A 19,074-nucleotide genomic window follows, 5' to 3' on the forward strand; every position below is an offset into this window, starting at 1 on the left:
TCGTAAAATTCACAATTAAAAGACATGCACTAATATCAAAATCATTAAGTCTTAGTACTTATTACACGTGAAAACATCAAAAAAATATAATTTTATTCAACATATTCTACACTCATCTACGATATGTGTGAGGGTAACCTATATTAAATAATTGGAAGAAAAAAAAATCTTTCCTAAGAAAGTTGTTGAAAATCATTCTGTTGTGCACAAACTGTAGCATGTCTCAGCCATAGATTGCAGTGTGCATTTACTCTCTCTCTCTCTCTCTCTCTCTCTCTCTCTTCCCCCCCCCCCCCCCCCATGTACAAGCATCATCTGTCTGTCTAGCTTTCTTATGACCGATAAAAAACTATTGCATCAGCCTCGTTCGAGGATCTTCCTTGTACCCAATGCATTTATGAATCAAACAAATTCAACCAACATACTACTTTAAAAATACCTGACAGCATATAAAAACGAACCGCACGAATACACAAAACTGGTAAAAAATAACTTCAAATGGCATATATGCGACATGAACCACTTTGCTTGATTACCGCTATCAACCCTAATAATTTTTTTTTCATATATATTTCGAAATCGATCGTGACAACGAGTTTTCATAGTAATATTGTGTTATTGAAAATTTACTTTAATTTAGTGAAAAATGTCTTCTTTTTTTTTTTGCGGACTCTGTTGACTTAGCTGCTTTAAAAAAACAGCACTATGTGCTAAAAATTTGAACGAGGTATGAAAATATAGTTAAATTTTAAACAAAAATTTAGCGGAGGATCAAAATATGCAGTGAATCAGGAACGAAGCTTTTTTTTTTTTTTTTGCCATGTACTAAAATCTTTGGGACGTAATTTGAACCGCGCCGTGCCGTGGCGTGCCGCAGCTTGCTGTCGGGCCGCGGCGACGCCCTGATGGACGACACGACGGCGCGGTACCTGTGCCGCTCGCTGCTGGACTGCTCCGACGGCCACAGCTCGCCGGGGCTGGCGGGACAGGCGGTGCTCCTGCTGGGGGAGGCGCTGCGGGCGTCCTGCCCCGGCTGGGGGGCCCCCGCCCGGGCGGAGGTCCTGGGCTCTTGCGCGGAGCGGGTCGCGGGCATCGTCGAGGCGTGGCGCGGCGAGCCCGGCCGGCTCCATGCCGCCCACGACCTGCTGCAGGGCCTGGCGGGGCTGGAGGGGGGCCAGGTCTCGGGGTACTTCGCCTCGGCCGAGGGCCACCCCAGGCTCAGGGCCCTCGCGGCCGGCTGCGCGGGTCTCGCCGGGGACGACGACGTGGTGGCGTCCCTGAAGGCGGCCGCCCTGCGGCTGGTGCTCGCGGCGCTGAGGGGCGGCCCCGCCTTCGCCGACCGGCTGCGGCGGGACGCGGACTTCTGGACCCAGCTGCTGTTCCCCTCGCTGTTCTCCCTGAAGAGCTGGCGCGTGCGCTCCGTCGCCGTCGAGATCTTCAGGGTGCTGGTCTCTCACGACGTGCGTTTCGAACTGACCGCCGGCTGGGAAAACCTCAAGGAGGATATCAAAAACAAGTGAGGAAGTTAAGAATATATTTTTTTTTTCATATATATTTCCAAATTGATCGTGATGATGAGTTTTCATAGTATTTGTGTTATTGAAAGTTTACTTTAATTTAGTGAAAAATGTCTTTATTTTTTTTTTTGTGGACTCCGTTGACTTAGCTGCTTTAAAACAGCACTTCGTTTTAAAATTTTTACAAGGTATGAAAAATAATTAAATTTAAACAAAATTATTTAGTGCAGAATTAAAATATGCAGTGAATCAGAAGAAAGCATTTTTTTTTTTGTTGCTATGTACTAAAATCTTTAGGACATAATTTTAAGTGTTATAACTATAGACCTTAGCTTTACAAAGTGTTACACACAGATATTACATTTTTTTGAAAGGATTTGACCTCTGAAAATATATGGTGTGTCTTACACTCGATGACATCTTGAGTTGGACAAAATTAATTTATATTAAGACGTATCTTTGTTGTGAAATGAGCTGAAAAAATTGGGGGTATGGATTACGTAAAATCTTGATGTCCTACGTTTGTAGGCAAGCTCGTCATCATCATCTGCAGAAATAGTGTAAATGGAGTTTGTTGTCTAGCCAGGTGGTAATTCAGGATTTATCACAAGAGATATTGATTGATGGCAAGTCAGCTGCTACTTAAATATAAAATGCTGATAATCAAAGGTGCATATTTGTATAAGCTAAGCTTCTGTTATTTTCAGTTATCAAATAAATGCGTGGTTGATCAGTAAAAGTGGGTTCAAGTACTTGGAAGTGCTGCAGAGTTATTAAACTAAATCATCAATATTAACATTCACTTTTGGCATTGAAATGCAGGCTTATAAGTAAGCATTTTAAAATAAAATTATGATTAAAAGAAAGGTACATCTGAGATTCTATAGTGTAGTATTGTCTTTGTGTGGGGCCATGGGTTGAATAGAGAATACAGTAAATTCCCTTTATTAAGTACTTGAGGGGACCAGAATATTACTCACTACTTAATGGAGGTGTACTTTATATTGGGTTCATCCAGAAGAAATGTAACAATTTGTTACTTCGCGCCAATTTCAACAACCTGATGGCTTTTTTATTGTAGGCCTAATTACTACATTATTAATATTATTTCTAGTAGTGAACTAATGACATAAAATAAAAAAAAGTTAAATTTTAAAACTAAACAGCACAATTAAAAAAAAAAAATTGAAATCCTGCACGACCTTTTGTTACAGTTGAATTAGACATGCCAAATGCACTGACATGCAATGGAACAGTACCAGTCCATGAGAAATAATTGGCAGAATTTGCATTTTGTGTGTACTTTTTCCCAAATAGCTGGACATATTCAAACCCAATTATAAAATAATGTTGAACTATGTATACAACATACAGTACCTACAGTACCTACAGTACCTACAGTACCTACAGTTTTTTCATATAGTCAAGCATGTTTGTTTGAACTTTGAGAAATGTCTTTCATAACTTTTTGCAATGCTGATACCCACACTCTTTTGGGTACTAACTTATACGGGTAGGCCTACCTACATATGCTGCCGTAATACACTAAATATAAAAATATAAACTAGTTGTCCACGTCGTCACGTCGCCATTAAACAAACTTCACGAAACGTCACAAAATGTTCACTAGCGTCAGAAACTGTGTGCCACTAGATCTGTTAAATAAATGTTGTATACATATTACATTTTTGTACGATTGCGAAAGATGTCAATCTGAAATGATGTTTACAAACAAATTATAGGTTAGGTCATCGTAACAGAAAACAAACGGTAACAAAAAACGCATTAGTAGTTGTTGGCCATCGTATAATCCACGTTTTATGTACCTAGCCAGATATGGCCGCCATCTGCCAATATCTATTGCTACAAATTCAAACGCAAAAATACGCATTATGTAGGATAAATATTAGTGATGGGTCGATTCCGATTCCGGAATCGGTTGGTTCCATCGATTCCACTAGGATCGAAGGATTCAGAATACAATGGTTTTGGAATCAACCATGGCCGATTCTTTCATTGATTCTGTAAGCTTTAAAAATACTTTTTCAACCCAACATAGTAAAATCTATTGATGATTTAATCAGGTAAGTTTTCATGAAGTTAATTTAAACATATTTACCAATTAAAAAGTTATTGAGTTTTCATTCGTCGCGGCAGCTTTGTTTACCTTTGTAGATTGTAAAAAAAAAAAAAAATCTTTATTTTTGTGCTACGTGCCACCTTAACAATACGGCCATGAAGAAAATCTTTGATTATGAATGCGGAAATTCAGTTTAGTTTTATATATTTCGCCTTTAATATTTGATGTATTATGCACGAAGTACGTTGTAAAGCAACGTTACAAATTCTTGTAAATATGACGTATCCATGTTTGCGACGTTCGTTTCACCACATTAGAAAAATTTGGTTCGTCCGTTGGTAGCACTGAGTTTTCAAACATTGCAACTTGCAACAGAAATGTAACTTTTTACCTTGTTGAACGTAAACAATCGTTTTGAAAGCAGTGGAGTTGTTTTATAGAATTATTTACGGTACAAATTTGAAGTTAATTAAACATTAACACGCGAATATACACAGATTAAAAAAATATTTGTGTAAGAAATTCCTACGTAAAAAGTGGACATTTTGAGATCTAAACGTGCACGTCTCTTACGCAAAAACCGGGAGTTTGATTTTCAACTTGTGACTATTTGATATATTTATTGTTTTCACTTTGTGAGATGAATAAATTCTAATTAATATATAAAAGCGTATTTCTGAAATGTTATTTAGTCTGGTGGATATGTGCTTCGTATTGTTTACTGAGATAATAGAAAAAATATTTACACTACTTTGTTTTTACGTTTTCCCGCGTTTTGCACTTTTTTTTCCCGGTATCTGGAAATGTGTAATATGAGTTTGTAATGAGTGGATGTATATTCATAATTTTAAACATACGTAATTTGGGATCACTATTTAGTTAAGTTTTAAAATACAGTTCTTAACCTAACTGTACAAGGTTTTGACTAACTTAAAAGTGACGATGGAAAAAACCAAACAGTATTTGTAACGTTATTGGTCCAGAATTTTTAGTTTCTATATAACTTAGTTTAGACTTGCAAAATAATACACAACTAATTTTGTGTGACTATAATGGAAAAAACAAGTTATGTTTGGAACTTTTTTAGTGTAAATGATAGTGATGATGTTAAAGCTAGGTGTAATTTTTGTGGGAAATTGATTTCGAGAGGAGGGTCAAGCAAATCTACTTCAAATTTGCACAAACATGCCAGAACATTTCACAGTAAGGAATTGCAAGATTTCAAAACCAAAACTGTTGAAGAAAAGCCTAATCCTCTATCATCATCAGTGTCTACAGGTGGGTCAACTGAATCGCTCAAACGTAAGTTTGTTAGTGCACCTGATAAAAGTCAGGTAACTTTGCGCCAGTTCATTGAAAACAAAAGACCATTTACTCCAAATCATCCCAGAGCTGAAGTATTAAACAAAGCACTTGCTGAGATGATTTGTTTGGATAACCAACCATTTTCTGTGGTTGAAAACCAAGGTTTTGTTCGTTTGATGGCTGTAGCCGAACCTAGGTATAAGTTACCCACAAGAAAGTGTCTCTCTAAAGATGTTATTCCTGAGATGTATGAGAAGGTAAAGTTGAAAGTAATGGACATTTTGCAGCCTGTAGAATCTGTCAGTATTACTACAGATATGTGGTCATCTACTGCAAATGATGACTACCTGAGCATTACTGCACATTTTCTGGATGACACTTACAAAATGCAGCATGTTTGTTTGGAAGTAATCCCATTTTCATATGAGGTCCACACAGCCGAAAACTTAGCAGCATTTTTTACAGACACACTGAGTAAATGGGGTCTTTCAGAAAAGTTGAGTTTTGTGGTTCGTGACAATGCTCGCAATTTTTGTGCAGCTATGATAAAGGCAGGTTACAAAGATGTGCCATGCATTGCCCATACATTGCAGCTGGTTATAAAGGATAGTCTGTTTAACCAGAAGGAAGTGAATAATGTGAAGCCATTTGCCGGAGACTTGTGGGTCATTTTAAGCACTCAGTAAAAGCCACCAAACAACTAAAAGCAGCTCAAGATACACTCAACATGGCACAAAAGCGTATGATTCAAGATGAACCGACAAGGTGGAATAGCACCCTCCACATGTTAAACAGAGTGCTGGAGCAGCGTAAACCACTGGCCCTCGTCACTCCTTGCTTGGACCGAACCAATGGAATTTATCTCAACCCTAGTCAGTGGACCCTCATTGAAGCAGTCACTGAAGTGCTCTCCCTATTTGAGAATGCAACACTAGCAGTCAGCTACCAAAATGTTAATATTGGAGAGACCATTCCAATTATTAACAGTATTGTGGCTGCACTGAAAGATAATGATGCTTTTAAAAGTCTGAAAGCTGACTTACTTACATCTCTTGAACGGAGGTTAGGTAAAAGTGAATTTGAACATTGCTATGCAACTGCAACAATTTTGGACCCACGTTTCAAGACTAAAGTTTTTGTTTCGAATGATGCTATCACATCTGCGAAGGAATACATGATATCACAGATGGAAACTATTGAAACCACAGAATTTACTTCATTCCAAGTAGAAAATAAAAACTCAAACACAGCAGTTTCAACCAGCACCAGCAGCACCAGCACCAGCACCACCAGCAGCACCACCACCACCAGCACCACCACCACCAGCACCACCACCAACACCCGCCAGAAGCATGCAATGTGGAACATGTATTCTAAACTATTAGCAAATGCAACCAGTGTTCGCCAAGAATGTTTAAGTGCAGAAGATGAACTGAATACTTATCTGAATGAACCTCTTCTGTCAAGTGTGTGTGATGTGCCAGCTTATTGGGAAAAAGCAAGTTTTCCTAGGCTAAAAAAGTTGGCAAAATGCTATCTAGCCATTCCACCTGCAACTGTTCATTCTGAACGCTTATTCAGTACAGCAGGGTTAATATGCGACAAGAAACGCAATAGGTTGAATCCTGAGAAAGTTCAGAAACTAGTTTTTCTTAACAAAAATCTTAAGACTGTGAATTTTGACTATTGAATAGTCAGTTTTCTCTTTGAATAAATTTTTTTCAATCAGAACTGTTGGTAATGTTTTAATGTACTTGGGATTCAAACAATGGAACTTTATAAACATATAGTCTCAATTGTGATACATTTTCAGAAGTGTTTCATTGTAACAATTGAGATGAGTGAATTGCAAACGGTTTGATAATTAAACTATTTGAAATTAGCCTACATGTAAATCCATAGAAATGCATGTCTTTTTTCTATGTCAAAAGTACATTAAAGAATTGAAATTGTTTCCTTTTTAACTTTTACATTATTATTTAATAGTAATGATGTGTTAGAATCTACCAAATATGTGCTAGAAATTTAGGGTACAGTAACTTAGAGTAATGAACATGCTTTTTAAAATTATGTAAGTTGTAAATAATGTTAATCTGTGCACAGGAAAAAAAATTAAGGCAATTACATTTTGGAAAACACAAATATCCTTTTTTCTGAGTACATTATTCTGTTGAACTTCATCATTAAAAAATTGTAAGGAATCGGAATCGATTCGAAGAATCGAACCTCTAGTTTAGGAATCGAAAATGGAATCGGAATCGGTATATTTTAGGAATCGGCCCAACACTAATAAATATTATAACTGAATCGTTTTTTTTTCTTAATTGAAAAAGTTAAGCGTTTTTTATTTATAACTCTTGATTATTCCGCATGAATCACCAATCACACAAAAAACTGACATTTTTTTTATACGAATGAAATTTCTATCCCCACTGTTACCAGCACTGCAACTGCTATTTTACTCAACAAAATAAAGAAAACGTCTGTAAACAATTTCCACAAGACCTGTCGTTACACAAAGCTATAGAATTGTGAATGAAATGAGAAAATGTTTAATATTTAGTGTATTAATATCGGCTAAACGATACGTATTAACGAGAAATTACAGTCCAGGGCTTTGAAATACATACGTTATATATTTATTATGCCTATTAATTTGCATGGCGTTTCAAGGGACCGGCGGCTTTATACGTTATACTGGATTGTACGTTAACAAGAGGAACGTACTAGAGAGAATTTACTGTATATGAAAAAAAGAGGTGTATGTGCATGTAGAAGGCATCTTACTGCTTTCCTGGAAAACGTTTAGTAGCATCTCTCACTTGCTCTATCGTACTACCAAATATTTAATGTTGTTAATCTCTATTATATCCTTAGCCACAATTTTTGTTGCGTTTAACACCACCTACCCTTGCTGAGCGCAGTTTGTGCAAGGATGTGGAGTGATAGCACCCAAATTAATTCAAGGAACAGTCGTATGGGTGGAAAATAATTTCACCATATTACGTATTACTTTTTAATTTTTAAGGTCACTCATTTTTGGGAATACTGTGACTGTCGGTTCACTTGCTGAAGCATCAGTTTTGATATTGGTTGGTCACAAGAGCTGACATGAGGGTGTTTCAAGAGAACAACTAGATTAAGTTAATATCTTTAATAGTCTGATTAAGACTTTTTATAGGTTTTGAAAAAAAAAAATAATGAAGTAGTGCCATTGAAATAAATTTCTGTTAGGCTTCGAACAGGCATGGAAATTCTTCAAATACTATAGAGCAGTAAGACTTGGTGTAAACCTTGTATCTTTTTGCGTGATAAATTTGAAGGTTTTGCTTAGCCCATAGAGTAATTTATTTCTACGCTGAAATTATCCGTAAATATAATTTTCTATTAGACTAATATTGCTTTTCAGATGATCGTATCTGAAAGAAAAGAACTTTATACAAAGCGTGAAGAATTTTTTACAAGACTTACTCCACGCATGTTTCTATGGTTCTTTAAAAAAAATAATTGATGTTACAAAGCTGCTTGCCTTTCAAGTGTGCCGACGTAACGTTGTGCAACCGCTTAGGAAATGTGTATTTTTCAGGTACGTCCCTGTGATGTTGGACCTGGTAGGCCCTCGAGAGTGGTACGACCTGTGGTGCCTCGTGATCGACGTGGTCGGGAACGACCTGCTCGACAGCCGCGGCACCCAGGACGTGGCTTCAGTCAAGCTGTTCAACAGCCTGCTCGCGGTGCCCGAGAGGGCGTTCAAGTCCGCCGACCCGGCGAACCGCCTGCTGGCGTTCGACTCCTGGAAGTGGCTGGTGCGGAAGTTCTCGTCCAAGGGCAGCGACTTCGTGAAGAGGAAGCTGAAGCTCCTGAACCAGCCGCTGGCGGTGAGGAACGACAAGACCTCGGCGATCTACCGCAAGAAGATAGAGGTCTGGTGGTGCGTGATCCAGTCATTGGGGAAAGACGTCCCGTCCTGCCTGGACACGGTCGTCGCCCCGCTCCTCAAGTTCTGCTTCGGGATCGTCGGCGGCCGGCCCTTCCTCGACTCGAGCGCCCCCGCGCTCACCCCGGAGAAGACCCCCGGGAAGAAAGACGGCTACCTCTCACACTGGAAGCTCGACGAGGCTAACCACCCGACTTTGGTTTTCGTACTCTCGGAACTCCTGGCGGTGGATCCGTCCTCGACGCGGGTCGACTGTGAGGATACTCCGAATAATCTGTCACGTTTGTCGGTGCCGGTCTTGGACGACCCGAGGGACTTCCTGCGGATCTCCCGGCTGCTGGTTTTCTCTGTGGGAGAGTGCGTGCTGCTGGTGGCAAGGGCCCGGGAGCCGGGGCGGACGGTGGGGCCCCTGTGGCACGGCTTGCTGCGGCACATGGGCGCGGCGCTCGCCTGCCCCACGGCCCCCGACGGGCAGGACGCCGCGGCAGAGGCCGTGAAAGACGTGCAGCGCGTGCTGCGCGGGCTGGCGGACCAGGCGGGCACGGTGCCCGGCCTGGCCGCGCTGCTCCTGGGACCCCTGCTGGAGGGTGCGCTGGCTCTGCCCGCAAGCGTGCTGGCGGGCCACGCCTTCGACGCCGGCTCCAGCGACCTCATGGGCGGCACGCCCGCGCTCTTCCTGGTCGAGCTGCTGCTCTCGCCGTCCCTCCTCGCCGCGCTCGGCACGGACCTGCTGTGAGTGGTCCTCTTCGCATTACTGTGTTCCTATCATTACTGAAGCAAGTCCACGGAGTCAGCTTGACGTGCAGTCCGCACCAGGGTGTCCACAGTCGGTACTTTCGTACTAGATCTAGTACTTTTATAACTTTTTTTTTAGTGGACTAGTACAGATCTAGTACATTTTGCTTTAATATAATAATATTACAGTAACTCCAATATGTTTTTATTATTAAGCGTTATTATTTTTAAAAAACTATGGAATTTATTTGTGTGTGTGGTGTGATATGTTTAAGTTCGAGCATTGCAATGTCATAATAAACTTCCTAAATTGTTCAAAACCATAAAAAAAATATATAATTTAGTACTTTTTTTTTTCTTCAAATATAGTACTTTTTTTCTCGCCTAAGTTGGTACAAAATATTTTTTTCCTTGTGGACACCCTGGTCCACACTCTTTAATCTTGCATTTTTTTATACATTCTGTAATCCGGCACCGATTGAGCTGCTTGCATCTGGTTTTTTTTTGGGCGGATTGTTTTTTCCAGCGGGTTACATGTTACACTTGTACGTTAATTGAACGCATAGGCTACATCCGTATAAATTTTAATATACAACTTGTACTGTATGTTAATTTTTGTTTTTGTTGTTATTATATCCATCTTGGTATTTGATGATTCAACAAAATCACTTACACGGCAAGACCGCGGTTCCAAAAGAGCTGGATTAAAGAATATTTAGTTCTGTAAATTTCATCATTCACGCATGATTATTGTATTCTCACATTTGAAGACGTAAGACATAATGTGGTTTGGTTTGAACAAATTACGTAAAGTTTCCTAGTTTTATAGTGTTGAGAGAGTGAATCTTTGTGTAGTGCGTTGGGGAATCAGGTGGAGTGAAAGCTGAGAGGCGAAGTGTTAAAGGACGTGGGCAATTGTCGGCACCCCCCGCAGGTGCAGGCACGGCGCGCTGATGACGAGCGTGCTGCGGACGAGCGTGGGCGAAGGCCTGCCGGGCAGCGCGCAGTTCGCGCAGGCGGTGGCGCGCCGGCTGGACGCGGCCGTGCTGGGCGGGGGCCTGGCCGGGACGCACGCCCTGGCGCTGTGGCGGGCGCTGGCCGAGCGGCTCACGGGCTTCGCGGCGGCGGGCGGAGACGCCGGCGACGACCCGGCCTGCCTCCACGCCGTGCTGCTGTTCCCGCTCAGCCATCACCACCACGTCACTTCGGCGGACCAGGTGAGCTGTGGAACCTTCGTCATTACTGCTTTCAGGCACAGTATAACTTTGACTGAACACAGTAAAACCTTTTTGTTGCGACCCCATTTATTGCGACCACCTCTCTATTACAACCAGTTTTAGAGGAACCGTGAAAAAATTGCAAAAAAATCGGACAGAAAATAAGTTTCTTGTGGTGAGTAGCGTGTTACTGCGTTTCTCTTGCCAAGTGCTGTACTGCCGTAGGCAGCGCATATCTAAAAATAGATACCACTTCCTGTCGACCTCTGTCAGCGCTTGACACCCCCATTCCACGTCCCTTTGCCGGCAGGGTGCAGATAAAGGTTTTTGTGGCAACGTGTTTACACAGCGACCGACTGGATGGGCGCCCGCCTCGACTTGTGTTAACTGCCGCAGCGATGTTTATTTTGACAGCTCAAGCAATTATCTTTTCCCGTGGGTTGACAGAAAAAGGTCGCTTCACCCAGCATAAAAAAAAATGCTACGGCCACTTATTCCCCATGCCGTCTGTCTCCCCCGCATTTATCTTTCTTCTAACATTCCACGTCTCGCCTCTTGCGCGAGCAACAACGAAGCGACCACGCGTTGGGCCGTTTTATGCTTTGTTTGGTGACAGCAGCTTGATTTTATTTGGTATGTTCCTTTTCATAGGACCCTTGCTATTAAAATACATTTTTATTTAAGTTCGAAAGCTTGTAAATTCCTTGCCAGAGATGACTGAACTCGAACTTGGTGTGAAAAGTGACATATTTTGACCCCTTCCTCACCGCTTTAGTACACCATTCATAATAGCCCAATTTTACGGGAGAAGGGAGAGTGAAATGAGCATTTTATCACTGAAGGTTTTTCAAAGGATGCGAAGTTGGGAGGACACTAGATGGTTTGTGTGGCTGGGACGGATGAGCTAGCCTTGAAGAATTTTTTTAACGAGGGGAGGGAGGGAGGGAGGGAGGGAGGGGTTTGCTTATGCGTCATGAAGCCGCTGCCGCCAGCCAGCCGGGCGAGCTTCGTGTGCGCCCACTCGCGTTGCAGAACCTACAGCTGCCATATTTTTAATGGAAATGTCCCATTATTTTTTTGTATTCTTACATGAACATTATTGGAAGTATTAAAGCCGACACAAAAATACACTGTGTGTTAAAATTAACAGATTTTAATGATCTTTCATTTCGTTTTTTTTTTTTTTTTTTTTTTTACATTTTGGTCAAAATGTCCAATTTTTTGATGGTTCCCGAGAATGTATTCGTAAAATTACTGCTTTGTTAAATCCGCGGTTCGTGACATCGGGGTTCTAGTGTATTTAACTACGGCAAGCAGAAAACGTACATGTAAACTAACCAGTAAAAATAAACTGTCTATTGACATATTTTCTTTAGAGGTGGCCTGTAGGGCGACGGACTTGTCATGAAGGTTTAAGTGGGTTTAAAGCAAAGCCGTTTAGCATTGTGAGTGACAGCATCCTGCCATTGTACGGCTGGTTTCTTAGCGAGTAGCGGTTTGGGAAAGTGCGGGGGGGGGGGGGGGGGGGGGTGTTTGAAATGAACTGAAAATTTTGGAAAACATCTATTACGACCCCCCCTCTATTACGACCCTATTCCTGGGAACCGTGAGGGGTAATTTCAGAGAGGTTTGACTGTACTTTCAGGCACAGTAGAACCTTGACTGAATCAGGGGTGTAGCCAAGGGGGGGGGGGGGGGTTTAGGGGTTCAACCCCCCCCCCCCCCCAGCACCAAATCTTTAGTTAATTTTTTATTCATTACTCAAACAAATTTCATAATTAAAATTAATAAAATTTTTACCATTACAATATTTAAATTTAAGTAATGAAAACTGCTAAAATAGCACTATTTTACACCTTAAAATCCCCATACACAAATCCTGGCTATGCCACTGGACTGAATACCGTGTTTTATCGCATAATTGTCGCACATTTTATACTAAAATCAAGTATGAAAAGTAGGGGTGCGATTTTTATATGAAAAAAAGCATTTTTTGTTCGGTAAAGTTATGCATAAGAACAAAAACTAATCATGGAAAGGCTACCCATCTCAGCTTATGCACCAACTCCGGCCCCCTACTCCACTCAGCTCACCAGCAAGTTGGATGCTCCCTTAGCCCTCTGGAGTTGTCATCGCTTCTGGCGCCTGCCCCAGTCTCCCGTCTCACCCAGCGAACCCGCGGTCCGGTGGAGGCCTACCCATCCTCTTCCAGCTGTCCAGGCCGGTGAACCGGAGCTGTCCTCGTCGCTCACGACGTCAGCACGTCAGAGGGCTGGGGAACCCTGATACCTGCCCCTAAAGCACTTGGGGCACCACTCCCAAGTACGAGTCCTACCCAACAAGAATCCTGGCCCCCTACCTACGGTAGAACTTGGCTGAATGCCCGTCAGGCGCGGCGGAACGAACGTGTGTTCGGTCCTCGGCACAGGTGGACGAGCTGACGGACGTGTGGGGCCGGCTGTACGGCGCGCTGGCGAGGCAGGTGTACCAGCGCTCGAGCGCGGAGGGGGCCCAGCTGGGGGAGTTCGTGAGCGGCAGGATCTGCGGGATCCTCCGGAAGGCGTCGCCGACCGCGCTGCAGCTGGTCGTGCTGGCCTGCTCCCTCCGGGACGTGGTGGACGGCTTCCCGCACTCCATCCTGGGGCAGGCGCTCTCCAGAGGTGAGTTTGCCCCGCCTGCTGCAGGGCTGGGGTTCGTGAACCACGCAACGTGCAACCGAACACGCAAGAGAATCACAGTCGCAAGGTGTTACCAACTCAAGAACTTAAAATTGTAAAATGTTAAAAAAAAAAAAATTCTTATCCCAGGTTTTTTTTGATAATAATTCATGTTTACATTTGCAACAAAAGAAATAGTCATAATTTGATATAAAAATTTTTTTTTCACTGTGTAGAATTTTAACAAGTGCTAACATGATATGTATATATATTAAAATTAACATCTTGCACTTCTATGCCTGTAACATCTTGTAGCTTTAAAACGAAAACTCAGGCCAAAACACAATAAAATTTTTTATTTGTACTGTACTTGCTGTGTGCTATTTGCGCCTTGTGTAGTTTACAAACCGGTACTGTAAATTGTGATCGCTGAAAATTTTTTGCATCTTGCTTTCCTGCATCGTTTACAAACCAGACCTTAGTGCCGGTCAGAATTTTGTGCAAAACAGTCCCTTTGAAACTAATGATCTCGGTTGGGATGGGTCTGTCAGATGTCCTCAGAACATTAAAATGATTTGATATTTAAGGAAGAAAATTTGAAGATGTATTCGCCTGAAATTAATGTGACTGATTATTTTTGGTTATTTTTTTATTATTTTTTTATGAAACAGACTGTATGGAGGGGACTTCGCAACTCAAGTGAGTTAATTTATTCCATATCAATTTACACGGTCTGTTTTGTAAAACCAAGCTGCAGTTAGATAAATAAATTTAAGTTGTTACGAAAGGAAAGAATGCTGTGATATTCAGTGGTGGCCTGAAAGGGTGAAAGAGCAGGGGATGAGGGTGCCTTTGCCAGTAGCCATAGTGAAGAGATAGAAGGAAGTGGAAGGAATCCTGTGACAAACTCCATTTGCACCCTCTCCTTGATCCCCTCATTCCAAGTGTTATCCTCTATCATCCGTCCTGCCTGTGGAGAGTTTCCGCATAAGTGACGCAGTTCACAGGTAGAGCGTGTTGTTTTTCAACTAAGCAGATGTTAAGTAGGCAGTAATTAACCGGGGAGGGTTCTAAAGTGGCATAAGTGATGCAGTTACGGCACAGAGTTTATAATTTATTTTTTAACTAAAATTATATCAGTGGCAAGAGACAAGTTTACGATTATGATGCAACCTCCTTTTTTTAGTTTCAATGTGTTTTGGCTAAAAATCGTCACATTCGGTCAAATAAAGTATTCAAGGAGAAGATAAAATACAGAAATTCTAACACTTCACACTGCTGTAGTTTACTAGGCCTAGATTATTTTACATAGCAGAAACTATTGAAGAAACTGTAGTTGTTTGCAACCAACTACAGTGCCCTCAGAATGTTTAGTGCTGCAGGGAACATTGGGTTTTGGGGGAAAAAAAAGGGGGGGAGGGGGTGGAAATTTTTGTAAGTTCATAATTGGGGTTAGAGAAAAGTGGAATCTGGTCCATCACTGGTTATTAGTAAGAAACTATGTAAGTACTGGATTTATTCAGTTGTAAGTGATTGAGTTTGTCTGGAACTGTGGTTGTTGCAGTTCGGTCGACCCCGCTGGCGAAGACCAAGGCAGAGAAGCCCCTGGCGAACATCAGCGGGATGCTGCAGGCCGTTTCGAAACTGGTGTCGTGCTTGAGGAGCGCGGAGCCGTGCAGCCGTGCGGCGGCGCTGGCCGCCCACTCGGTGGCAACCCTCTTCAAGCTGGGCTGCCCCGGCAACGCGGAGCCCCTGTTCCTCCAGTTGGCGCCCCTGGCGTTTGCGCTTTTGGAGCTTCCCCCCGGCACGCCGGACCTGACCCGGCAGTCGCGCGGGCTCTGGGCCGCGTGCGCGGAGTTCGTGCTCGCCAACCAGACGTTCCTGGCGCTGCCCCGGGTCTCGGACAGCCTCGTGGCGCTCATGTCGGCGGCGCTCAAGAACCATGACCGCCACATCAAGAAGGACGCCCTGAGTTTCTCCTTCCAGACGGTCCAGGACATCTTCAGGTCCCGGTCGACCGCCGTCCCGGTGCCGCTGGTGAAGGCCATCGAGATCTGCAGCAACGACGACGACCTCCTCCCGGAAGACGTCGGTGAAGACAGCCAGACAAACGTGAAGCCGGTGAAGCTGGCGGGTAGCTTCCTTGCGAGAATGGGTGGCGGTGACGGCCACCTACCTCAGAACGTGCAAGAGTTGCCGAAATCTCCTGTGAAAACTCACAAAGATAAGACACCTGTGAAGAAAGTAGCAGAGGTCACTGTTTTGAAGGTTGGTAGAAACATTCTTTGTTTTGTTTACAACACTGTACAAAGAGGAATGTATTTATGTATTTTTTAAAGTATGGGAAAAGTGATGTAATGTTAGGTTTTGAGCAGCTTCTTGAGCCAGTTATGGGTTATTTAGGACTAAAGTTGGTTGCTTAAGAGTGTTAAATGTCAAACATACAGGTGGTAAGAGAATTCCTGTAACCTCATGGTTCTTACACATGCATACTTAATGAAGGATTGCAAATTCTAAAGGCTGCAAAAAAAAAAAACCAAACTTTACTTCTGGCCTGTGCGAATATCAGTTTTAGAGTTCAGATTGATTTTGAGTACAAAAACAACCATATTCTTGAAAAGGATATTGAATTTGAATAGTAAGATTATGGAAAAAAATTTCTTTCAATATTTTTTGTAACATTTTAAATTAAAAAAAAAATTTAATGCGTGGATTAGTGCAATGGTAATAACATAGTATGGTTTAGAATTACTGGAGATGCTTTTTTTTTTGTGGTCTCAAACTTTTTACTGATCACGTTTTTTAGACTTAAAAATTTTTCTAGATAACAGATTTTTCTGCTGTCATTTCTTAAGGGCTGCACCCATGCAGTATGCAGAGTTTCAGAAAAAAACTATACAATATGAAAACTGCTGCAGATATCAGATACCAGTTCAGATCCATGCGCTTAGAGGTGATAACCATGTTAGAAACACCAGTGAGCATCACACTTATAATTCCGCCTCTCTTACACAAATACACCCCTGACCAGGAGGGCCCCTTACGCCATTCAGCTGTTCGCTGTGAAGGTATTGTGCCGTAAATTAGTGATTTTCTCGACACCATCTCATGTTTTTATTCATTCATACTTTTGATGTTTAAGAACTGGGCAGTCGGTCTGCCTGCTGCTAGTGCTACCGCGCTACACTGCCAGTGAAGCCACGTTAGCAGCGTTTTGGAATTTTTCCCGCCTGCCATCATGTATGACTTAGAGCGCTGCATCTTTCGTTGCATCCGGGCTCCCGTTCCCATCACGCCAGACACGCACGGCGCCTTGTATCTTGCCTGCGTAAGCATGGTTCTCATCCTACGCCTGCCTAATTTATTCTCGCCACAAAGTCAACATGATTTCCCTCTCCTCTCCCCACTCTCTAGTCTTGCCCGCTATGTATTTTGTTGCCATCCGCCCCCCCCCCCCCCTTTTTTTTTTCTCGTAATGACAGAACGTAGTGACCACTGCTCCTGCCATGCTTATTATTTTGTTTTTGGATCTTACTTTCGTAATTTCTGCGAGGATGTAGTTTGGAGGCAGGGCTCCCCGCCATCAAGCGGTAAGTGCGAGACTACAACCTGAATTTGACCTCACCATAAATTTTTAAAAACTCCTCAATTTTTCTGCAGTGGGTCTCAGTTTGGGGGTCCAGGTGGCTTCTTCCGGCGCTGCCATTCCGCTCCAATCTTTCCGTAGATGTTTCTGCTCCCAGGAGCTCACATGCTTCACTTATGGCCTGCGAAGCATGTTGTTTCGGCATCCCCTAGCAAATCCATCTTCACAACGGGTGCACAGCAGATAAGTCAAAAAGGGATGCAAGTCTGCTCCAGTTGGCCTTCTTAACAAGTAAATTCCAGAGCTAGAACAACTAATGTCGGACCTAAAAAACTTTAAACATGTGACAACTAAACATTAACTGTACAATATATCAATTGCTAAAATAATAAAAGTTTATAGTAGCTTGAACTCAATAATGTAATAAATTCGTAATTCATTTTATGTAAGTTCGCCAACATTTTCCCATTGGATAGTTTACATTTATGGTCACATACTTTTGGCATAGTTGACTTTTTGATAAACTGCAGGTCCTTATTTCTTTTGTATTTTGTTTTTCCACTTGCTCAGGGTAGCCCGTCAAATCCGCTGTCGCTGAAGAAGCGACCGTTGACGGCACGCCAGAGAGAGATGATGAAGAAGCGCAGAGACGACATTCCTGCCCTCTATGAAGATCTGACCCAAGACACTCAGGAGGGACAGTTTCTTGACTCACAAGAGTACGTAGACTCATACTATTTTGTAGTGGTATAATGTATGGATATTATTTTCCTCATTGTAAACATGCTTTTTCTTTTCCTTCTTATTGTTAACTATCAAGTTGTGTATTTAATTTGCCATATTGTTAATTTCATTTTTAGAGTATTTGAATTATTAAGATTGTTGGCTATACCAACATTAATTGACGGGTGTTTTTACGAAACTTGTTTTCTACAAATATTTAAATGTCCAGGAGAATCAACAATGAATGCTTATTTGTATGGTGTTCTTAAAATAATAGTAATTATTAGTACAAAAATACCACAAATAAGGACACAGGACTACTAATTTTGTCAGAAGAAAATGCTTTATGTAATTGTTATAAGTTTGTGAATAGACTGATATTCCTGATGATAGTTGTCAAAACTCTGTATATACATTTGAACATGCACACAATATAATTTTTTAATTTTTTGCAAAGAGAAATAATATTTCAATAAATTAGAACATTAAACAATTAATTTCTTTAACTTCAGAAGTAATTTTTTTATATTATAATTATAATTGCAATGCTTTTTCTTGAATCAGTAAATTTTTTAAGTTTGAAAATTGTTCTGTTTATACAAAATATATGTAACATATAGTATTATTAATAATTTCAAATCATAATCACAGATTTGATAAACATAATAAATATTGTGTTAATAATGCTACAGAAAAAAATCTTAAATTTCTCAATAAATCATCTTAGCTTCATGCATGTTACTTTTTTTTTTCCATTAAATTTTTTGTTGTGAATGAGTCACATGGTGTATGGATACCTATCAGTTACAAATAATTTAATAAAAAAATTCAGTTTGATATGTTGAATTGGATAGCAAATTATTCACGAATATCAAATATGTTTTGAATACTCTCGGACCCCTGGTTATATTAGTAATTTTTTTTTAAAAAGTCTCATTTATATTCTTTCTTTAGATTATCTTAACTTGTTGTAAATACAATTGTACTATATATTAATCTTTCTTTTGTATTTCGTTAAAACTGTGTTGACGTTCAGTAGTCCGGAAAAATCGGTAATCGGTTATGCCCTTGGTCCCAAACGTACTGGATTTAAGACCTTTCACTGTTTAGAGTGTAGACAGGCTTGTTTCCCTTTTTGTTTCCTTCAGTTCTTATGGCTGCAAATTAAATGGTTCTTCTTACTACCCTTGCTTTAATCTAAAGAATCCAAGTACATAATACAGTGGAACCTTGCTGGTACAAGTACATTTTGTTACGAAGGATGAATGTTATGAATGTTTTGAAATGCACCTTCAGTTTGTCTGTAGAATCAGCACT

General features: G+C 41.4%; 1 protein-coding gene across 3 annotated transcripts in view; it reads left to right on the forward strand.

Annotated features, from left to right (window-relative positions):
- The window catches only part of LOC134536937 (telomere-associated protein RIF1), a 41,355-nt gene that overhangs the window by 6,465 nt on the left and 15,816 nt on the right, over positions 1-19,074 (forward strand). For 2 of the 3 annotated variants that reach the window (XM_063377040.1, XM_063377039.1), the window contains exons 3-8: positions 878-1,516; positions 8,489-9,571; positions 10,509-10,791; positions 13,220-13,451; positions 15,013-15,716; positions 17,605-17,753. In XM_063377040.1, coding sequence (XP_063233110.1) covers positions 878-1,516; positions 8,489-9,571; positions 10,509-10,791; positions 13,220-13,451; positions 15,013-15,716; positions 17,605-17,753 — 3,090 coding nt within the window. The remainder of the gene's footprint in view (positions 1-877; positions 1,517-8,488; positions 9,572-10,508; positions 10,792-13,219; positions 13,452-15,012; positions 15,717-17,604; positions 17,754-19,074) is intronic. The other variant, XM_063377041.1, reaches the window with a different exon arrangement.

The sequence above is a fragment of the Bacillus rossius genome, chromosome 11 (genome assembly GCF_032445375.1).
Source record: "Bacillus rossius redtenbacheri isolate Brsri chromosome 11, Brsri_v3, whole genome shotgun sequence".
In the NCBI taxonomy this organism is placed as follows: Eukaryota; Metazoa; Arthropoda; class Insecta; order Phasmatodea; family Bacillidae; genus Bacillus; species Bacillus rossius.